At 37.7% G+C, this 20,590-nt stretch overlaps 1 protein-coding gene across 2 annotated transcripts; it reads left to right on the top strand.

Annotated features, from left to right (window-relative positions):
- Window positions 1-1,012: 1,012 nt before the first annotated feature.
- On the top strand, window positions 1,013-20,566 carry CCNH (cyclin H). 2 transcript variants are annotated; one of them, XM_047088797.1, is made up of 9 exons: window positions 1,013-1,232; window positions 3,294-3,416; window positions 6,315-6,388; window positions 7,406-7,616; window positions 11,059-11,222; window positions 14,344-14,414; window positions 16,854-16,965; window positions 19,789-19,849; window positions 20,413-20,566. In XM_047088797.1, the coding sequence occupies exons 1-9, from the start codon at window positions 1,116-1,118 to the stop codon at window positions 20,449-20,451; spliced, it is 972 nt and encodes a 323-aa protein (XP_046944753.1). In that variant the 5' UTR covers window positions 1,013-1,115; the 3' UTR covers window positions 20,452-20,566. The 2 variants fall into 2 exon arrangements, with proteins under 2 accessions (XP_046944753.1, XP_046944752.1); XM_047088796.1 differs by having other exon boundaries at window positions 19,789-19,864.
- Window positions 20,567-20,590: the final 24 nt, after the last annotated feature.

Here is a 20,590-nt window from a genome sequence, read left to right as displayed (position 1 = left end):
TTCATAGAAAGCAGATTTCTGGATATCTTGCCACCTCCTTTTGCCTATGTAAAATTTCAAGACCTAAACTCTCTTTATCTGCCTTTTGTTTTTAGAAAAATTATTTGCTGCAAGTAGGTCCATCTTCCTAACCTGATGTGTGATGCACAGAATAAAGTATGCCTAAATGGGACAAATATCTAAACCAGTAAAGGCTTTTAGAATCCATATAGATTTTGTATCACAAATGCAATTTTGAAAATACTAGTAATAAAAATTGCAAATCTCTTAAGCATTAACAATAGTTTATTGTAAGGCTCCCTTGGGGCAGTAATGAAGATGAATTCAAGAAAATCCTAAAACTACCATTCATAGTGCTTCTGATACGGAAACGGGATGAGACTGGCTAGTAATCAACAGATGGGGAAGGAAACGATCACAGGAAAAGGACAGGGTCACATTAGTGGCAGAACAGTAAGGAACAATATATATGCACCGCTTGTAGCTTTTCAACCATGTTCCATGCTCTCTGAGGCCGTTTTTTTTGTAATGTTCCTGGCACAGCCTTTTTAAGACTCAGGAATGCTGCTGTCTTAGGACTTTGTTCTATCTGCCTCAAGATCATCCCCCGCGTGACGGATAGGCATACTCCCTCAAGTCTTTCAAGTCTTTGCTCAGATGTCACCTCCTCATGTACCCTATTTAAAAGTTGACACTTTCCCGGGTCCCTTTGTCCACTTATTCCCCCTGTGAATTGTTCATGTTGGCCTCTACATGGAACTTCCGTCTGGTTTTCCACACCCGCCTGTCGCTTCTCCTTTAAATTTTGTCGGGAAGGGGCGGAGCTTAGAGGCTAAGCTCACAGATAGGAGGAGCGTATCCGTAGGCTCCGCCCACTTGTCTGTCAGGCGCCTGCCGGAGGGACCCGCGGGGTGTTCTCCTCTTAGTCCGCTCCGGAAACGCGACTGCGGACGGAGGTACCACGTGATCGTAACGTCAACGCGCCGGCGCCCGCCGAACTGACGCGCTCGGCTTCGGCGGGTTAGTGGTCAGGGTTTAGGTGATCTCCCACCGCCGTGTTGTGGCGTTTGGGGTCTTTTTCTCCAGACTTCCTGGCCCTGCTCTGGGATTTCACTATGTACCACAACAGTAGCCAGAAGCGCCACTGGACTTTCGCCAGTGAGGAGCAGCTAGCACGACTGCGGGCGGACGCCAACCGTAAATTCAAATGCAAAGCGGTCGCCAACGGGAAGGTGAGGATCCCGGCGGCCGGTCCCCTGCCCTCGCTTCTAAACTCTTGAGCAGCTGCTGCCCGCCCTCCCTTGTCCACCCTGCCTTCCCTGGGGCCCCTGCACACCTCCGTCCCCTCCCCCCGCCCGTGCGTCTCTGGCGCGCGGGGCGTTTATTTAACGAACGGACGGGTACCTTGCCAGGTGTTTAGGCTGAGGAGACGAACTACGCCCTTAACGTAGTCGAATGGCAGGTGAGTAATCAGTAACATGGCGAAGGAAGGTCTTTGTAGGAAGCTAACGTAGTGCGGGAGCAGAGCCTTTCGTTTGTTAAGAGGCCATGTCAGGGAAGGCTTTCCCCACTAGTTAATGCAGAGAAGATGGGAAAGGAAGTTCCGCGCGGACAGAGCCACAGGTGCAAAGTGGGAGGTCGAAAGTTGCCGGACGGGGCCTTGGAATGCTCAGGGTCCTGTGTCGCGGAAGGTCTGAACAGGTGCAGAAACTTGCCAGCTGAAGTGAGGAGTTTGAGTTTATGATGATGAGATGGGGAACCTTTGAAAATTTAAACGGGGAATTAACCTTTCAGATTCTGTTTTAGAAAGAGACCTCAGGAAACCTGGTGGTGAATGTATTGGGCGGGTTCGGGGACAGGGTGGACGCGGGGAAACAGGAGACGGGTTAGCACAAACCAATTGAGGATGGTTTAGACTTTGGGCCTGCCAGCCAAATCCTTTCTCTTATAACTCACGCCGGTTTAATCTTTTTTCATAAATTGCACCACCTATTCTAGTACAAGCTTCCCTCCAAATATTCCATGTTTCAGACCTTTTGGTACTCAGGTACTTTTCCGTTTAGTTCACTTCTGATTCATACTGCTTAATTTTTGTACTACGCAAAGTAGTACATACCACGCTGTGTATGTACCAGGCACTATTCTCAGCATTTAGTGAGTTCCTGTAATCCTCATAACTATCCTGTGAAGTGGATACTGCTATTATCCTTGCTTTCCAGCTGAGGAAACTGAAGTATAGAGTGGTTGAGTGACTTTTCAGGGCTACATTGTGGCAGAGCCAAGATTTGAACCCAAGGAGTCTAGTTCCGGAATTTCTGCTCTAAACCACAATGCCATACTACCTCTGTAAAATTAGAATCTGTGATAGTTTCCTAGGGCTACCCTAAAAAATTAGCACAAACTGGGTGGCTTAAAACAACAGAAGTTTATTGTTTCACAGTTCTGGAGGCTAGAAGTCTGGGATAAAGTTGTCAGACCATGCTGTCTGTAGGTCTCTGGGGCAGGATCTTTGCTCTTGCAGCTTCTGATAATCCTAGGTATTCCTTTGCTTGTGACAATGTAACTTCGCTTTCTGTCTCTCTCTACATAGTGTATCTTGGCATGTTCTTTTTATGAGGATACCAGTCGTATCGGATTAGGAGCCCACTGTACTTCAGTATGACCTCGTCTTAACTAATTACATCTGCAGAGAACGTTTCCAGATAAGGTCACATTCTGAGGTACTGGGGGGTTAGGACTTCAACATACCCTTTTTTGGTAGTCATAATTAAACCAGTAACACTACCTAGTGGATATTTGTTGTAAAAGTGTTATATTATTAACCATCTAGTGTATTCTGTAGAAGAGTGTATAAAGACAGTTAGGAGGTAATGTTTTAAGGGTGAGAATCGTCCTTGAGACACTTACTGATTTTTACCTCAACTGTGTGACTTAATGACTGAGAAAGGGACGTTGAGAGCTCTCCAACCAATGACAGTGTGTATCTTCTTTTTGATTTGTAATTGATGTCAAACTTGTGAGCATATGCACACACACACTCATCATTCTTTTTTCTCTGAAGAAACCACTATCCAGCTGACATTCTGAAAAATTGTGAAATGATGGTATAGTTCAGTTTATCAAATATTTTACTAAAGCTATTTTGTGGAATAATTGGTAGCTCTATAAAGAAAAACAGTGATGTGGTATATTTCCCTTTGGTTGAAGATGAAAACTAAATTTAATCTGGATAGAGAATAGTATTTTAAGATTATTGAATTCATTGAACTTTTGCTGTAACTTTTGATCTAAAGGTTCTTCCAAACGATCCAGTCTTTCTTGAGCCTCACGAAGAAATGATGCTCTGCAAATACTATGAGAAGAGATTATTAGAATTCTGTTCAGTGTTTAAGCCAGCAATGCCACGGTCTGTTGTGGTAAGTTATGATACTGATGAAGTATAATGTCCTTTAGCTGACTTCTGAAATCAGGACTCTTCTAAATGTGTAACTCAGTTCTCCATCCGCTGTAGTCAAAAATGCACTTTAGTTATATAAATATGTAATTTATGTATTCACATTTCTGTCACTCTGTGTTATTTTTTGATAAACTCCTTAATTTAGGAATTTCTGTATTGTTTCTTACAAAGTATTTCAGGTCGCATTTCATTGTTGGAAGAATTTTGAGATCTTCTAGACAGGTCACGACATCCTCATCTTAGAGAGAAAGAAAAGATTAAATAATTTTCCAGGTTCTCAACTAACGAGCAATAGAGCTGGGAGTAGAACACAGACTAGTGCCTTTTTAAGTCTGTCACACGTTTGAAATAATGCATTCGTTCATCATTTGTAATCAGATGCACCGGCTAAAACTCATGCCATAAGAAGTTGTTAAGCCTTGATTAGGAGAAGCTGGAGATTGATCTTTTGGTAAAAAATTGTCTTGTGGTTGTTTCCGATGTCTGGTTCTAAGAACTCCGTGTGTGTGTGTGTGTGTGTGTGTGTGTGTGTGTGTGTGTGTGTGTTTACTGTGGTATGGTAATGGTGAGAAACAAGTAGTTCAGACTTTTTGGCTATATGGATTTACATGCACTGTCCTTGTAATTGTTCCTTTAGAATGTATTCTTGTTTATTGAACATCAGCTGAGGTTGAAAAGCTGAAAGAAAAAAAGGAGTATAAAATATTTTTTCATAATTCTCTTGCCAGTTTGTTGTGAAGATCAAATATGAAAGTCTGTCTTGAGTGAAAGTCTATCTTAAGTTTCAAAGTTATATAGAGTGAATAACTTATGACTCAATAGAGAATAACCCCCCAGGAAACAATCTCCTTTTTTTTTTTTTTTTAATATTTATTTATTTTGAGAGAAAGCTTGCGAGCGAATGAGGGGCAAAAAGAGGGGGAGAGACAGAATCCCAAGCAGGCTCTGTGCTGACAGCACATTGGACACGGGGCTCCATCTCATGAACCATGAAATCAAAAGTTGGATGCTTAACCAACTGAGCTACTCAAAGTGCCCCGGAAATAATCTCCATTTTCAAAGTTGAATATAAATTGAAGTATATTGGAAATACCAAGTTCAAAAGTACTCGTGATTTTTTTTTTTTTTTTTAAGTTCACCTGATCTTCATCTGAGAGATAAAAGATTTATGAAGAATATCAGATGGCCTTGATTGGATTCTGTCTCCAGATTTGGTTCTGTTATTTTCTGATAAAAGTGCTATAACATAAGGCAGTAGGTTTATGTGATCTTTTCAGATGAAGAAACTGAATTCTTGAATAAACTTATTTGTGGAATGTCTTTTTTTTATTTTTTTATTTTTTTTTCAACATTTATTTATTTTTGGGACAGAGAGAGACAGAGCATGAACGGGGGAGGGGCAGAGAGAGAGGGAGACACAGAATCGGAAACAGGCTCCAGGCTCTGAGCCATCAGCCCAGAGCCTGACGCGGGGCTCGAACTCACGGACCACGAGATCGTGACCTGGCTGAAGTCGGACGCTTAACCGACTGCACCACCCAGGCGCCCCGTGGAATGTCTTTTTATAACATGCTTATTTATAACTGATAAGTTTTATTGTTGTTTCACATAAAACGACAAAGTTAAACTTTTAAAATATTTAAAAGAAAAGGTTTTTTTTGTTTTTTGTTTTTTTTCCTATCTAAAAATAGATACGTGTTTATCTTGTTGGTTCTAGCCGAATTGCATAGTGGTTAAAAGTACAGGCAGGTCTTAGGTGAATCCACCCCTATTGCTCATCGGATGTGTGACCTGGTACAAGACCATTAACCTCACTGGTAGTCATTTTCCTTTTCTATAAAGTGGAGATGGCAATACTTCACCAAGCTGTTGTAAGGAATAAAAAAGATAATAGATTGGTGCTTGGCACAGAGTCTGGGAAATGGGATATGGTCAGTAATTGGTAGGTGCCTCTTCTGTTTAGTTTGGCAACATGATCATGAATCTATCACACAGACCCAGAGCGGATTTAGAGAGAAGGTTTATTGCCCCAACTGTGTTAATTCTGTCAATGTTTTGACAAGACTGATTTAAGCTGTGAATATTTGTGTGTTTTTCTTGGTTTCTTCTAATCTAGGTGGCTTTGTTATTCTCAAGTCTAAAATAAATACACACAGGGTGCCTGGGTGACTCAGTCAGGTGTCCGAGTCTTGATTTCAGCTCAGGTCATAATCTCACGGTTCGTGAGTTCGAGCCACACATCGGACTCCACGCTGACAATGCAGAACCTGCTTGGGATTCTGTTTCTGTCCCTCTCCTGCTTGTGCGTGCACTGTCTCATCTCAGTCTCATTCTCTCTCTCTCTCTCAAAATAAATAAACTTAAAAAAATGATAAATACAGACTTTTTGAAATTAAGTTAGTGCCCATAGGAAAGATAACCCAGGGTGTGTGAGGAGGAACAACAAAGGGTCTTTTGGCTGTGGCATTTCTATAGTAATTCGTCACAATTTATAGGATTAAAGAAGAATTAAGAAGTTTTGGTATTTTGTATGGGTAACTTTTTTTTTTTTTTTTTAACATTTATTTATTTTTGAGAGAGCATGAGTTGGGGCAGGGCAGACAGAGGGAGACACAGAATCCAAAGCAGGCTCCAGCCTCCGAGCTGTCAGCACAGAGTCCGATGTGGGGCTCGAACTCACAAATTGTGAGATCATGACCTGAGCTGCAGTCAGGCTTAACTGGCTGAGCCACCCAGGCGCCTCTGCATGGGTAACTTTTTTAAAGAAACCTTTGCATAAGTAAATTTTTTAAAACTTTTAATGAAACAACATGTATGTGTGAGTGGATTCTGATAATGTATGTATTTTTAATCTTAGGGTACAGCTTGTATGTATTTCAAGCGTTTTTATCTTAATAATTCAGTAATGGAATATCACCCCCGGATTATAATGTGAGTATAATTCTACTTTATTGATTTTCATTTAAGAAGTCTTTTATACTATTTGTGGAAAAAATGACTTCGTAATGATAATTTAGACTTGTATTCTGTTTTGAATTTCCACTATCCTTATACTTGTCATATATCCACAGTACTTTCTCCCTGTAATACTGATGTCATCTGAACTTCAGCTTGTCCAAATTTAAATTCTGTTTTTCTCAAACTAACTTCGCTAATATCTCTTTCTGTTAGTGGCACCTTTCTTCTCCCTGTTGCTCCAATGAGAATCCTTTGTGGTACCTCCTGTCTTTGTACATCAGTTAGTTTACAAGTCTTGTAGCTCCATATTCACTTCAATTTAATAAAGGTCCCTTAAACATAAGGATGAAGTTAGCGTGAGACTCATCAAAGGGTTTGCTGTCAGTGACATTGTCCCTGTTTATTTTCTGTCTTTTTCATTTCCATTTCTACTAGTCTAGGTCAGGCCCTTGTTACTTCGAATTTTGATTTTTGTGGTAATTTGTTTACTAGTTTCTTACCTGAAATTTATGGTACTAGCCATGAGAGTTTCATAGGTTAGTTCCTGAGGTAATAATCCCTATTGAAATGCTTTCAGAGACATCACTGATGGCCTTCCAGTGTTCTTTTAACCTACCTTCCCAGGTACACCTCTGTGTACTGTTGTGTTCTTTCATCTACATTTCACGATTCAGAGTACTTTTATTCTTCAGTTATTTTTCTAGATATTTATGTTGAACTGTACAAAACTGCCAGTAATAGTAGTCAATAATGGTTAAATGCTGTGGCAAGATTATACAGTTCAACCTAATTTTATAGTCTCCTAATGGATAAAAAGTTTGAACAGGAAACTTTCTTTTTCTCTTTTTTTTAAATAAATTTCTTGCAATATTTAGCGTAGTCACTTATTAATATTATGCATTTTTAGAACCTATTTTTAGAAATAAAATATTCAGGTATTTCTCAAAGTTTGTACAGATACCATTCCCTTCCCTTTGTTTTTTCCTCTAGGCTCACTTGTGCATTTTTGGCCTGCAAAGTAGATGAATTCAATGTATCTAGTCCACAGTTTGTTGGAAATCTGCGGGAGAGTCCTCTTGGACAGGAGAAGGCACTCGAACAGATTTTGGAATACGAACTACTTCTTATACAACAACTGAATTTCCACCTTATTGTCCACAATCCTTATAGACCATTTGAGGGCTTTCTCATTGATTTAAAGGTAATCTTACTGATATAAAAGGTAAACTAGTAGAGTGTACACCTTTGATATAGTTCTTGAACCAGAAGAATCTGAAATCTTGTTATAATTTATATTCATCCTGATTGTTAAAACATGAGCTCATCCGAAACATGAGTTTAGCGTGGACTTCCACATCATTAGTTCTCAAAGTTGAGTGTCACCTGAAAGGCTTGTTAACTCAGATTGTTGGGCTGCACTTATAGAGCTTTTTATTTCGTAGATCTGCAAATATTGGTCAAAGAACTATAATGAGGACTATTGTCAATTTAGAATAATGCTTTTGAACTTAAGTCTCCTAACTCTGGAGTATACTGTCATGGATCTGATTTAAAGAACCACAAAAAAATCTTAATTTTAAACTAGAAGATTGCTAAGTGATTTCTAGTTTTAGTGCATTGTGAACTTGAATCAATATATACACATCAAAAATAGAAGTAGATAAACATGCGCAAAAGCATCTTAAGCTATTTTGTTTTTGCCCTCACAGAGGACTTGAAAAGTGGGAGTGAAGTCAAAATGGAAGTAAAAAACTGGTTCATTCATCTCAATTGAGTGGCAAAATTTGGGCACTTTCCATATGCCAAAACACTGTTCTTGAGGATGAAGACAGGAACGCCCTCAACTATTAGAGGCCTTAGAGTCTAATGGGAAAGACAGTCATATATTCAGTATGCTCATTGTTACAGATGGAAAAATACAGGATACCTTAGAATGAGATAGCAGGTTGAGAGAAAGGAAGACAGTTCTAAGAAAGTGTCATTTAGAGTGAAATTTCAGAGCAAGAGTAGGAATTAGGTAAAAGAACATCCTAGTCAGAAAGACTTCTTTGGTCAAAGGCCCAGATCTAAGAAACCATGGTGCACTAAAGAACCTAAACAGAACTTAGAGATAGAGGGGGAAGACTGCCACAGAGTGCTGCCTGAGTGGGAGGTAGAGTCTCTACTGTGGAGGTGGTACTAAGGATTTTGAGTAGAGTGGTGGGAAACCGTTGTAAGGCTTAAGTCTGGGGATTTGCATGATGAAGTTTGCAGTTAATAAAAAAGTCCTGTTGGCAAGCCCTTGCATCAGTCTGCATCATACATTTATTGCACATATGCACGCGTCAGGCAGAGTGTGGAGAATGGATTAGAACGGATGAAGGGGTATCAATCAGATACTGTTAAAGTAGGCCAGCAAAAGATGGTGGTTGGTTTGACTCTGATAGTGGCAGTGGATACAGAGAGAGCTTCCTGGACAGAATCCTGGCGGAATCACTAGAGCTTGGGGATTGATTTCATAATAGAGATTGAGAACAGAGGAGGAACCCCAGGTTTATGGCCTAAGGATATAGGTAGATGGTGGTTTGCTTCCTGATATAGGAAACACTGGCATAGGAGAGATTTGTGGATGGTGGAGGGGTGGGGGTTGATTGATAAATCTGGTTGAGGACATAACTTTTAATAGCTGCAAGACATCACGTGTGTCTGGAGATGAGAGCACATGGCTAGGCTAAATCAGAATGGATATAGGTGGTGTTGCTCTTGGAAAATTTAAAGTGGTTTGGCCGTAAGGACCATTTAAAGAGTAGTTGGAGAAATATAAGATGCTAGTAAGGAGACTGAAGAATATTCAGAGAGATAGCACTTTTTGGAGAACTGAAGGGAAGAAGAGTACTTTTAGAAGATGAGCACAGGCTCCTTTCCAGGCGTGTTCAGAATTCAGGCAAAGTAAAAGAACAAGGATAGTGTTGGCTGGATTTAGTGCCAGAAGGGCCATTTGTGATTTTTGTGAAAGTAGTCTCCGTTGAGTGTGGAGAAAGAAAGCAGGCTGGAACCAGTGGGGAATACATAGAAGGTGAGCAAGCAAGTAGGTGTAACATGGATTAAACAGCTTGTCTTTGAAGTGGAAAAAGATGAATGAGAAGATGGGGGAACTCCTAAAAAGAGATGAGAGAGACGATTTTTTTTGTGTGTGTTTTGCTTTGTGGAAGAAACTGATGAGGACAGTGAGCAGTGAGAAAAAGCTTAAAGGAAGGAGTGAAAAGTAAGTAGCTCAGGTTTCCTTTGGAGTACGGTAGAAGTAGTTGGCATGGGATTCAAAGCAAAGTAGAGTTGACCTTGAGAGAATACTAGGTCTTTTATATTAACAGACGGAAAGAGGGAAATATGGGTTGAGGACAGTGTTACGCCTGGGGGACTAGTGCTGACAGGAAATAAGAGTGTCTCTCTTAAAAGCCGAGATCATTTACAGAGAGTGTTGGAGTTTCAGAAAATTACCAAAGACATTGAGACAGGTGGAAAACGTTGAACACAGTTGCTGAAAAATGAGAGAACAAATTTTCTGTGGAACATAATTGTTAAAAGCCCTGCTGAGTCAGTGAACTTGAATTTATAGTAATATTACAAGACGCTTGGTGGTATTGTTTTCTGTAGCAACACTCAGAAATCGGGGTATAGTATACATATGTTGACAGCATATTGGGGCAGGAAATTCTGGAGGGAAATGAGGACCAGTGGTGAGTAGGAGCAAACAGCGGGATAAGGGACCAGAGGTTCTGGGGAGGAAGTCAGAGAATGGCTGTGAAGTAATTGAGCAAATATATTGGGAAAAGGAGCACTGTGGCCAGAGTGGAATGTCTTCTTTTGTCATACCAGCGGTCAGGCATTTCAGAATGGTAAGATGTGGGTGTGATGGTACAAATGACTCTGGATATTTTGTTGAGGGTATAGAAGAAATTTCTTACTGCTTTGGTACTTGATGTAGATATTTGAAATAGACCTGATTTGATTTAGGATTTAGAGTTCATCTTAAGTATAAGAAGAGTTTTTAGCAAATATTAGATCGTCCATATTTCTTGGGCATATTCTAAAAAGCATTCTGTAATCAAAGCAAGATCCATTTCCATTGACTTCTTCCCAAAACTAAACTTTAAGTAGCAGGAATTTCAAATCAAGATGAGGTAGTGCTTTGATTCCTAAAAGGCCTTGTAGCTGAATCATCTGGTTTGCCTTGAGAAGCGTTTACCTTGGACTGTGTATTTCCTAGGTCAACTTCAAACCTCTCTTCCCCTTCCTCTTCAGGTGGAAAAGGACAAAGAGAGGGATTAACATAAATCGGCATAGTGCCAAGTACTATACTAGGAAGTTTAGATAAATTATCTTAAAGCATGTATTTCTTGTTATGGGTTGTGATTAAAAAAAAAAGTGTGGAAGCCCCTGAGGAAAAGCACATTCTTAAAACATGCAGAATTTAATGACTACACTTTTGGTACATTCTGGCGCTGCATACAAAACAATCTTACATGGAACAATTAAGCTCGGGTGTTAATTTCATAAATAAAAGAATCCTCTATTAAGCATTATGTTGTTAATATAAATATTTTTGAACTGTTATTAGTGCATTAAATCTCAGAAGTGATAATATTTACAAACTTCCTTTCTAGACTCGCTACCCCATGATGGAGAATCCAGAGATGTTGAGGAAAACAGCCGATGACTTTCTTAATAGAATTGCATTAACAGATGCTTACCTTTTATACACACCTTCCCAAATTGCCCTGACTGCCATTTTATCTAGTGCATCTCGAGCAGGAATTACTATGGAAAGGTACTGATCTGTGTTTTAACTTTGCTGAGTCAGTTTATTCCTTCCTTGGAGACTGAGTTTTTAAGTGAAATTAATTCACTTTGTGACTATAGTCCTTTATATCTACTATGGTTGGGAGGGTTGGTGAAGGCAACTGAGAATGGAAATGAAATCACCTTTTCAGGAAATCTTTAAAGATTGAGTATCTTAGAGCTGAGAGGATCCATTTTATGACTAAAGTAGAAGTAAATCCGGTGATCCTCGAAAGCTTAGCTCTCAGTATAGGACAAGTTTTGTAAACTGGTAAGCAGCATGTACACAGCAAATAATCTGCCTTGGTTTATCATTTATCTCCTGCTGTGGAGCGTGTGTGGCATGTGGAATTCAGGAAAGAACTGGGGAATGAATAACACTTGAGGGAATGTCCGAGTGAATTGCACTTGAGCTATAGATAGCTGATACATAAATGCCCATTGTGAACTTGGCTTTGCGATAAGCACTTTCCCTGAATTAAGTTTACTTGATTCTTTACAACAAAGTCTTATGCACAGATTAATTAAGCATTATTGTCATATTGATTTGTAACTTAAGCACAGGCTAGTAGCAAATTAGACTTTGTAAATTTTTATAATAATTTCTCTGTGGCCTTTGAAGTTCTGCCTGATTTTATTCCTGGAAAAAGCTGAGGAGGAAAGATGATCAGACTTTCTGAACGTAAACTGTTCTACACGTTTATAAGCCCCTCATCCATAATTTCAAAATCTCTTGATAATGGTGGCAGCAGACATGAACAGATGTGATTTCATCTTTATTCAAATTAATGGGAGTATGTATATGTTTCCTTACACAAATATGAGTGTCACGGATAACAGGTATCCTTCCACAGACATCACTGGACTGTTTCACATTTCATGGAGTATTCACCAGGTTCCCTTTCCAAAACATGAACAGTTTATGTATTTCAAAACAAATCCAAGATAAGGGATTGTGGGCTTAGGTTTTTGTTATGCCTCCACAAACACAGCTCACCAAATGTGCATAAATCTAAACATTTAATCCCAAAGTAATCTATACCTCCACTTATTTAAGCAAAACTTTTTCTGAGCGCCTCCTATATACTATGCACTGTGCTGTTAACATGAACAAAGCTCTAAATCCTTGTTCTTGTTAGGAAAGACAGCCACAGATAATTGATGTCTTTGGAGATTAGGTGTGGAGCTTCCAAGCCTCGAAGAGGAGAAAGCCTCTTTTCCACAATTCCGCTAACCAAATGTTTGATTAATTTGTTTAAGCATCGTATCTTATGCAGTATATATGCAGATTCTCCAATGGTGAGATTTTTCTGTTTTTCCTCAAGTAGATGAAGAGGCATGAAGCATCCTAAAGTCCAAATGAGAGTTTATGTCACCTTGAAAGTGTAGTTATAATTTCAGATAGCCAAAACTGAAATTGTGGTAATTTGGGCTCTTTGTAAATTAAATACACTTTTGAATTTCCCAGGGAATATAAACATGTGGGCATTTTTTTTTTTTTTTTTTTACTTTGAGAAAATATTTTCAAATCACTTTTAAGTTCTCATTTACTTTGCAAACTTTGGGGATATGTTGGAGTTGCCTTTACATTTATTGCTGTTTTCAAAAAGGGAAAGCCCTTGTGCTGTTACATTCTGGATGATGCTTTAGATTATTACTCCTAGGATGTTCTCTTGTTAGTTCTGAGTTTTCTTCTTTTACTGATTTTTTTTTTCATCAAAATACTAAAATTCTAATTCAGGATTGAGATCGAGTTGCTAATTTAAAGCTTCATAGAAGCAAATGGTCTGGTCAGCTATCTCTTAGAACCAAATGTATCACCCTTATGATTCAGGGGTGGAAAGGAAAGGAAGAATGAAATGAAACAAATGAAGATGCCAAAAGTATGAGGGGTTTTATCACACATATAGACTTAATAGGAGAGTGAAAATATAAGATTCAGAGAGGGTTAAGACTCAAAACAGACCTTTTCAAGTGTGCACAGATATGTGGTAGGCACAGAAAAAGATCTAAATGGAACCAAATCAAAGATAATACTTAAATTTGGTGTTCTGTTTTGTAATCAGCTCTAACTAGTTTATACATGTCTAAAAGGAAAAGGAAAAGGAAAAAACTGGTAGTATTACTGATAACCAGAAATGCATTTTTATATCTAAAATTAATTCCCATCATAGATGATGAAGTTGTAATATCAACCTTAGTTGTCAGACTTACATAATAACCTGTAAATAATCTGTATAGTTTAAAAGATAGCAACAAAATTTCTTAATTGTCTTTCTTTTGTTGTAATTGTATTTCACCGTTTATTCATTTCACTATTTTTCAGAGGAATTAATAATTATTTTGCACTTGTGTTTGAAAGATTACTTACACCTCGAGAATCTGTTCACTTGGGCTTTTATCAATTATAGATCAAGCTCAGAATAACTAAATATTTGAATGTAGACATTGTATTTTCATGCTGCTGTCATTGGTTCTGAGAAAGGTAATTGGGCTTTACATCCACTTATAGAAAAGTATTAACACTTTTGATTTGGACTCTTTGCAGATATGATACAAAAGATTTGTAAAGCATAAGTTGATATTCTTAACTGGTTTGAATACCTGTTAGTACCAAGAAGAGTTCACTTGATACTAAGGGGAGAGAGAAGCCTTCCTAGTGCCAGGCTCCAGCTCTCCTTCTTCCTATCTTTATAACTTTGGGCAAGTTACAAAGTCATGACCTGTCTGTGCCTCTGACTCAGATTGGTCACCTGTCAAACGAAGTTAGATTCATAGGGTTTGTATATTAAGCACTTAACCATAATGATAATCGATACTTTTAATGTTATTTGCATATCATTTTTTCTCTGAAAGCATATATATTACAAAATTTAGACAAATTAGTCTTAACATTAAACACCCTTTAAACTGAGTGGTATTAAATTTTTAAGACTAATAGTTATAGATTATAGTTCTGTGTTCAAAGTTTTGTTATTTAATACTTTTAAAGTAAATTTTAAAATTGACCTTGATGAAATGAATGTGGAGGAAACTAATTTATGATGCCATATTACTCAAGATGCTGTATGTGTTCAATAGATTAAAACTTTTTTTCTGTTCTTTACCAGTTATTTATCAGAAAGTCTGATGTTGAAAGAGAATAGAACTTGCTTGTCACAGTTACTAGATATAATGAAAAGTAAGTGAAACAACTTTTATAAAATGTTCTTCTGTTACAAAGTTGCTTTCTAAATAAATATTATCTTGATATTTAACTTGAGACATAGATTATTGTTTAGATTTACTTTCATTGAATTAATATATCATGGAGGCATGATACATTGGTGGAGAACAAATAGAAGGTACCCTAAAGGAAGTACTTTTCACACATATAGACTTAATAGGAGAGTGAAAATATAAGATTCAGAGAGGGTTAAGACTCAAAACAGACCTTTTCAAGTGTGCACAGATATGTGGTAGGCACAGAAAAAGATCTAAATGGAACCAAATCAAAGATAATACTTAAATTTGGTGTTCTGTTTTGTAATCAGCTCTAACTAGTTTATACATGTCATTTGCTAGTCACGTTGGTGTTACAGAAGCCATGGGTGTGATTTTTGCATTATTTGGGACACTTTTGGTGTCAGAACTCTTGGCGTGGTGGTGGCTGCTACCAGCATGTATTTGGTAGAAGTAAGAATGCTGCTAGACGTCTTATAATTCAGCATAGTCTCACTAGGCTGAAAAGTGGCTCCCCAAAGACACCCATGTCTGAATCCCTGGAACCTGTGAATGTTGTTATAAAGTCTCTGCAGATGTATTAAAGTTAAGGATCTTGAGATGGGGACATTATCTTGGATATCCAGGTAGGGCATAAATGCATCACAGGAGTCTTTATTAGTTAGAGAAAGGCAGAGGAATGGACGTTTGACAGAGAAGCCATTGTGAAGATAGAGCACAGAGATGGCAGCCTTGAAAATCGGGAGTGATATGGCCACAAGCCAAGGGGTGCTGGCAGCCACCAGAAGCTGGATTTTCCCCTGGAGCCTCCAGAGGGAGCCTGGCTCAGCTGACATTTTGATTTTGGCCCATTGAAACTGATTTCAGACTTCTGGGCTTCAGAACTGTGAGAGAATAGCAGGCTTGGGAAACAAATCTTGCCCCTCATAACAGAATTTTCTAGCCCAAACTGACACTGCTGAGTGCCATTGTTGAGAAACCCTGTCTTAAGGTTGAGTAGAGATCAGCCAGCCCTGTCCTTCCTTCTTGCCCATGTCGCACTGAATGCTCATGGTCACTAAGCTCTAGGATTCAGTCTGTTGTATTTGTCCCTCAAATTTTTTGTGGTATTTGTCCTTGCTAATTAAATATGCAGTTGAAATAATAAACCAATAAAATAGCATAAAGATCGCTATCACAGAAATGGGTAAATGGGTGTACTTTTTACATTGTTTATGTTTTAAAAGTTAAGATGCTTCAGAGCATGTAAATATCATTCCTTGATTCTCTCCTTGAAATTGAGGGCTTCCTTTCCTCTTTAATTGAGAATGATGGATTTGTGATTTATGAATCATAAAACTGTATGTCTTCAGTTACACCACTAGAGGGTTCACTTCCAAAGCTAATTGTGATGTGGCTAGAGATCTTCATTAGGATCATGGAATTTAGTGGGTAAAATGGGCCTTAAAGATAACCCACAGTGCTCCTTGTACACTGACAATTGATTACTGATTTCTTCTCAAGGATCTTTAATTTACTCCACTATTTTAACATGAAGGAAGGATAGCTCTTGACAAAACATTCAGAGCTTTAACGATAATTAAGGTATCTTATAAGTTTTTGGAACAAAGATACTGTCCTCAGGGTACGGAGTCATCAGTATTCAGTTGAAAACACTCCATTCTTTGCAGTATGAAATAAGCCAGTAGCTCTCCCTATTTGAGCATGTGGCCAGCTAGTAATAAGCCCTGGATCTCTCATCAGTCCCCTGAAAAATCTTGAGGTTTATATTCTTAGGTTTATTGTAGTTGAATAATATTAACAGACCAGGGTAGAGGATCGTTCTGCAATTATTAAGTCACTGACAAAGTAGTTTGCTTTTAGCCTGAAGAGAACATTTTTGTTTTCTTGGCGATGCTTTATTGTATAGGATCTGCATGTTGTTGAAGTGAAGGACCATTGACACATTTTACTAAGCATCCTCCCTTAATTAGATGTCATCTAATAGTGATTTCCTTTGTAAATAAGAAGTATAACCTATGGACCACCATCTGTAGGACAGAATGTTATAAATACAGTTGGTGGCAGGAAACAAAGCATGTTCACTAAATCATGGGATTTATAAAGCTTTAAACCTGAGCAGAAAGTGACCATGGTGGGATTTGGAAAAAAACTGACTAGAATGTAGAACATGGTTATTTTTGTGCTGTATGTGATATGGGCTAACCAGCAGACAGCTCTAATTACTTGAAGTGTGCTGTTCGTTGGATTTTAATGCAGAGCAATGCAAATCCTGATGATAATAATAATAATCACATTTCAAGAGTTTTGTTATTCCCATTATAAGGTGGGACAGTACTCCGCTCCCTTATGGGAAAAGACTTTTTATTATCTGTTATAAATCTTTTTATCCACTTAGGTATGAGAAACTTGGTAAAAAAATATGAACCACCCAGATCTGAAGAAGTTGCTGTTCTGAAACAGAAGTTAGAGAGATGTCACTCTGCTGAGCTTGCCCTTAACATAATTACGTAAGTAGATGTGTTATTCGACAATTGTCAAGTCTAGCTCATCCTTAAAATAAGTCATTTAATTGGTAACTGCTTTCGCGGGGAAAAATGACTTACTTCTTAAGTTGGATTTTTTTAATTGAGTGGACATTTCTAACAGGATAAACACGAGGTAATGGTCTGGTTTTCGTAATACAGTTCTCCTGCTATGACTAATGTGTTCTTTGGCTTGCAGGCCCTGTCCCGTTCTTTTACTCCTTGTGGGGTCTCTAGAGTCTTTCTCAGGAGTCTTTGAACCTCTTCTTGCTCTTTTAATCTTTGGGTTCTTGGCAGGTCTGATTGATACCTTGTCTGAGGGAACAAGTATACTGTTCCAGGTTTCTATTAGGTAGAGTAGGGAAAGTTGGCTTATTTTCTTTCAGTGGTAAACTTTATACTTAAGGAAGACCTGTAAGGTATCTTACCGATTTGTAGGCTAAGTGTGGCAGCTAGAGAATTCAGGTTCTTGATGCTTTGCAAATTGAAGGATCCACTCAAACCTAATCTTTCAGGAGTTTGAACAGTTGGGCGTCCAGACACATAATAAGAATGGAAAAACTATTTTCTATTTTCTGCGGAATGCATTCTGATTCAAAGGTTCTACCTTACTTGTTAGTATTTAGTGGGAATGAGCCCTGGCATCTTACAGCTAAGGATGCATCTAAGATGTTATCTCTATAGTTGGTAAATATACTCGAATGGATAATGAGAAACCAGAACAGTGTTCCATGGCCTTCAGATCCAGGTACACATGAGTCAAACTGTGTAAGTACACAGTGGTAGTAGGAGATTTATGAAGCATGCTAAATATGGGTCTACTTTATTATATTCATAACTATAATTGCAAAGCATGGCTTAGCATAGGACTTAAAATTGGTAGATTTCACTCCTGGGTTTCAGTGGTAACTCATAGGAATGAAAGAGAGGTTACAGAGAAGTAAAGAAATGTTGACTTTGGTAAGTAAAATTATTACAGCACTGATCATCTTCTTTCCACATAGATTTTGAAGGGGCTGGCAAACTCTGGTCCACAGGCCAAATGTGAACTACTACCTGTTTTTAGAAAGACTGGTCTTGGACCAGAGACATACCCGTTAATTTGCATGTTGTCTGTGGCTGTTTTCACACTACTGCCGGAGTTGGTTAGTTGTGACAGAAATGGACTGTATGACCTACAGGGTGTAAAATATTTACTTTTTGGCCATTTAAAGAAAAATTTACCACCCTCTGGATTAGACCACTGAACTATTAATCTACCCTTCTAGCTAGGTAACTGAATGGCCCGGCCCATAAGCCAAAATTCTGAATTGCCAGAGTACTACCTCTTACTCCCAAGTTACTATCTGCTTTACACTATGTCAAGCAAATTCTGCATATCCATGAGTACTTGAGAGGTGCTTTTAAAAATGCAAGCAAATATATTGCTTACATTATAAAATGCAAGCAATAAATTACTAGAAAAATGAAATAGACAAAATATAAGCTTAAATTTTATTAGATTCAACTGACATAAAATCAACAAAATTACTGTAAAAGTTTCTAAACACACACTCAGTTTCTGTACTTAATCTTCTTGCATAGTGGAAATGGTTCCTGGATTGACCAGCACTGGTCCGTGGACCACACTTAACAGGCATTACGTTAGGATAAAATATTTGTTTTCTTTATAAATAAACTCCTTTATCTTTTTTCCATTACACAAGTAATAACTACATTGTCATTATTAAAGTCCGCCGATTCAGGTAAACCAAAGTTAGGTTAGATCAAAACCCAAATCCACTTGTGACCTCAGGGGTAATTTCTAGGTGGTTTACCTTTGCCATCATTTTCTCTGCATGTGTGTTCATGAGGAAGTTTGTTTTTTTCTCTTCATTACTGTTTTCATACATATTGTACATTTAATAGTATGAATCTTTAACTTTTATCAGTCTGGGTGAAAAAAGTGATTACATTGGAATTTTAATTTGCATTTCTCGTATTACTGTGAGGCATTGATGTTTCTGTGCTCAACATTTATATTTCTACTTCTGTATTGCTTGCTTATAACCTTTGAGTGGTTTTCTGGTGTTATCTTCTTGATTTGTAGCTCTTTTTATATTTTATATACTTTTCAAATATATCTTACACCCGTTTTCTTCTGTTTCACCTTGTGATAGATTTCTTCTGTTTTACTTTGTGTTGTTTTACACCTTTATATCTCAAAACCTTTTCCTACCCTAAGTTAATCTACATTTTGCTTTTTGTTTAGCTGTCAAAACTATTTAGAATTATTCGTGAACATTCTGAGGTAGAAATCTTAATACTCATTTTTTAAAATCAGTAATGTTATGCTAGTCACTTTTTAAAAAATTCATAATTTTTCTCAGTTAAATATCATTGTATATTAAGTTCCTATGTATAGTTGTTTTTTTGCTTGTCTGCTCTGATTGTTGATCTATTTAAATCTTGCTAATCCCATACTTTAAGTTACCATATCTCTTATATATAGTGTTCTGATGATAACTGGGACAAGGGCCCCACACTGTTCTTTCAGATTCTTTGGCTATTTTTGCAGTCTTTCACACATCAGAGTTATACTTGAAAGGTTCCAGGAAAAGCTTTATTAGGACTTTAGTTAGAATTGCATTGAATGTAAAGATTAATTTGAAAGATACTGTCTTCCTATCTGTCGTAGTTCATCTCTTTCCATTTATGCAGGCTTTGTTCTTCAGCAGATACATACATACCATTTACCAGCCTTGCTAGTTTATTTTGTAGTTTTTGTTACCAGTATTCGATTGCTTACTGATGGTTGCTCAATCATAGGAAGAAGAGGAAAGGCTATGAAGATGATGATTATGTCTCAAAGAAACCCAAACATGAGGAGGTATGTTGTCCAAAGGTAAATTTTAAGTTACTCTTGTTGTATAATTTGGTCTGACCATACTGTTAAGATTTTATCATTCCAGAACATGAGTATTAGAGAGGTGTGGGCTTTGAAAGCCTTCATTTTCATTTTCTTGCACCCTTCTTTATGTACATTCTCTTATTATCTTAGCCTATTGTGAAGCAGTATGATTGTTACTTGACGAATTCTTCCTGTGATTATGGAAGGCAGCAGAAATAGAACATGCTAAATTTTTGCTGTTTGACTCTCCCAGGATTCTTCTCTTATCCTTTTTTTTTTAAAAAATGTACCTTATAAGTTAGATATAGATTAATAGGAGGCAAAAGGTCACAGTTGTAACCTTTACTCGTCATTGGTGTAGTCTGGTAAGACCAAGCCATATTATTCTAAGATTGAACTACCACAAAGTTTCCTGGGTTATTTACCTTCCTATAATCAGCAGAGTAAAAGTAGAACATTTTCTTAAAAGGAGGCAAGGGAGTAAACATTAATGTTATGCTTCAGTGTAATGTTATTCTTACTACATTTTCTTTCCTTCTTAGGAAGAATGGACTGACGATGACCTGGTTGATTCTCTCTAACCATTTGAAATTGACTTTTCAATGCTAACTAATCAACAGAAGGATGAAACCTATATGGCATTTAAGTTTATTTAAAAATGAAATGACGTGAAAGCATTAAAGATAGTAAATTTTCTATTTTTGTTAGTTAAATTTTCTT

Source organism: Lynx rufus, unplaced genomic scaffold (genome assembly GCF_022079265.1).
Source record: "Lynx rufus isolate CCGP_SWC_20201006 ecotype Redwood Valley unplaced genomic scaffold, mLynRuf1.p SCAF_1, whole genome shotgun sequence".
Taxonomy (NCBI): domain Eukaryota; kingdom Metazoa; phylum Chordata; class Mammalia; order Carnivora; family Felidae; genus Lynx; species Lynx rufus.
This window is presented reverse-complemented; position numbering and strand designations above follow the sequence as displayed.

Excerpts from the sequence above, each read along its gene's own strand:
- CCNH (XM_047088796.1), top strand. The coding sequence starts at position 1,116 with ATGTACCACAACAGTAGCCAGAAGCGCCACTGGACTTTCGCCAGTGAG. Across the intron at positions 3,417-6,314 it reads CAATGCCACGGTCTGTTGTG|GGTACAGCTTGTATGTATTT; the intron begins GTAAGTTATGAT and ends TTTTAATCTTAG. Across the intron at positions 11,223-14,343 it reads GCAGGAATTACTATGGAAAG|TTATTTATCAGAAAGTCTGA; the intron begins GTACTGATCTGT and ends GTTCTTTACCAG.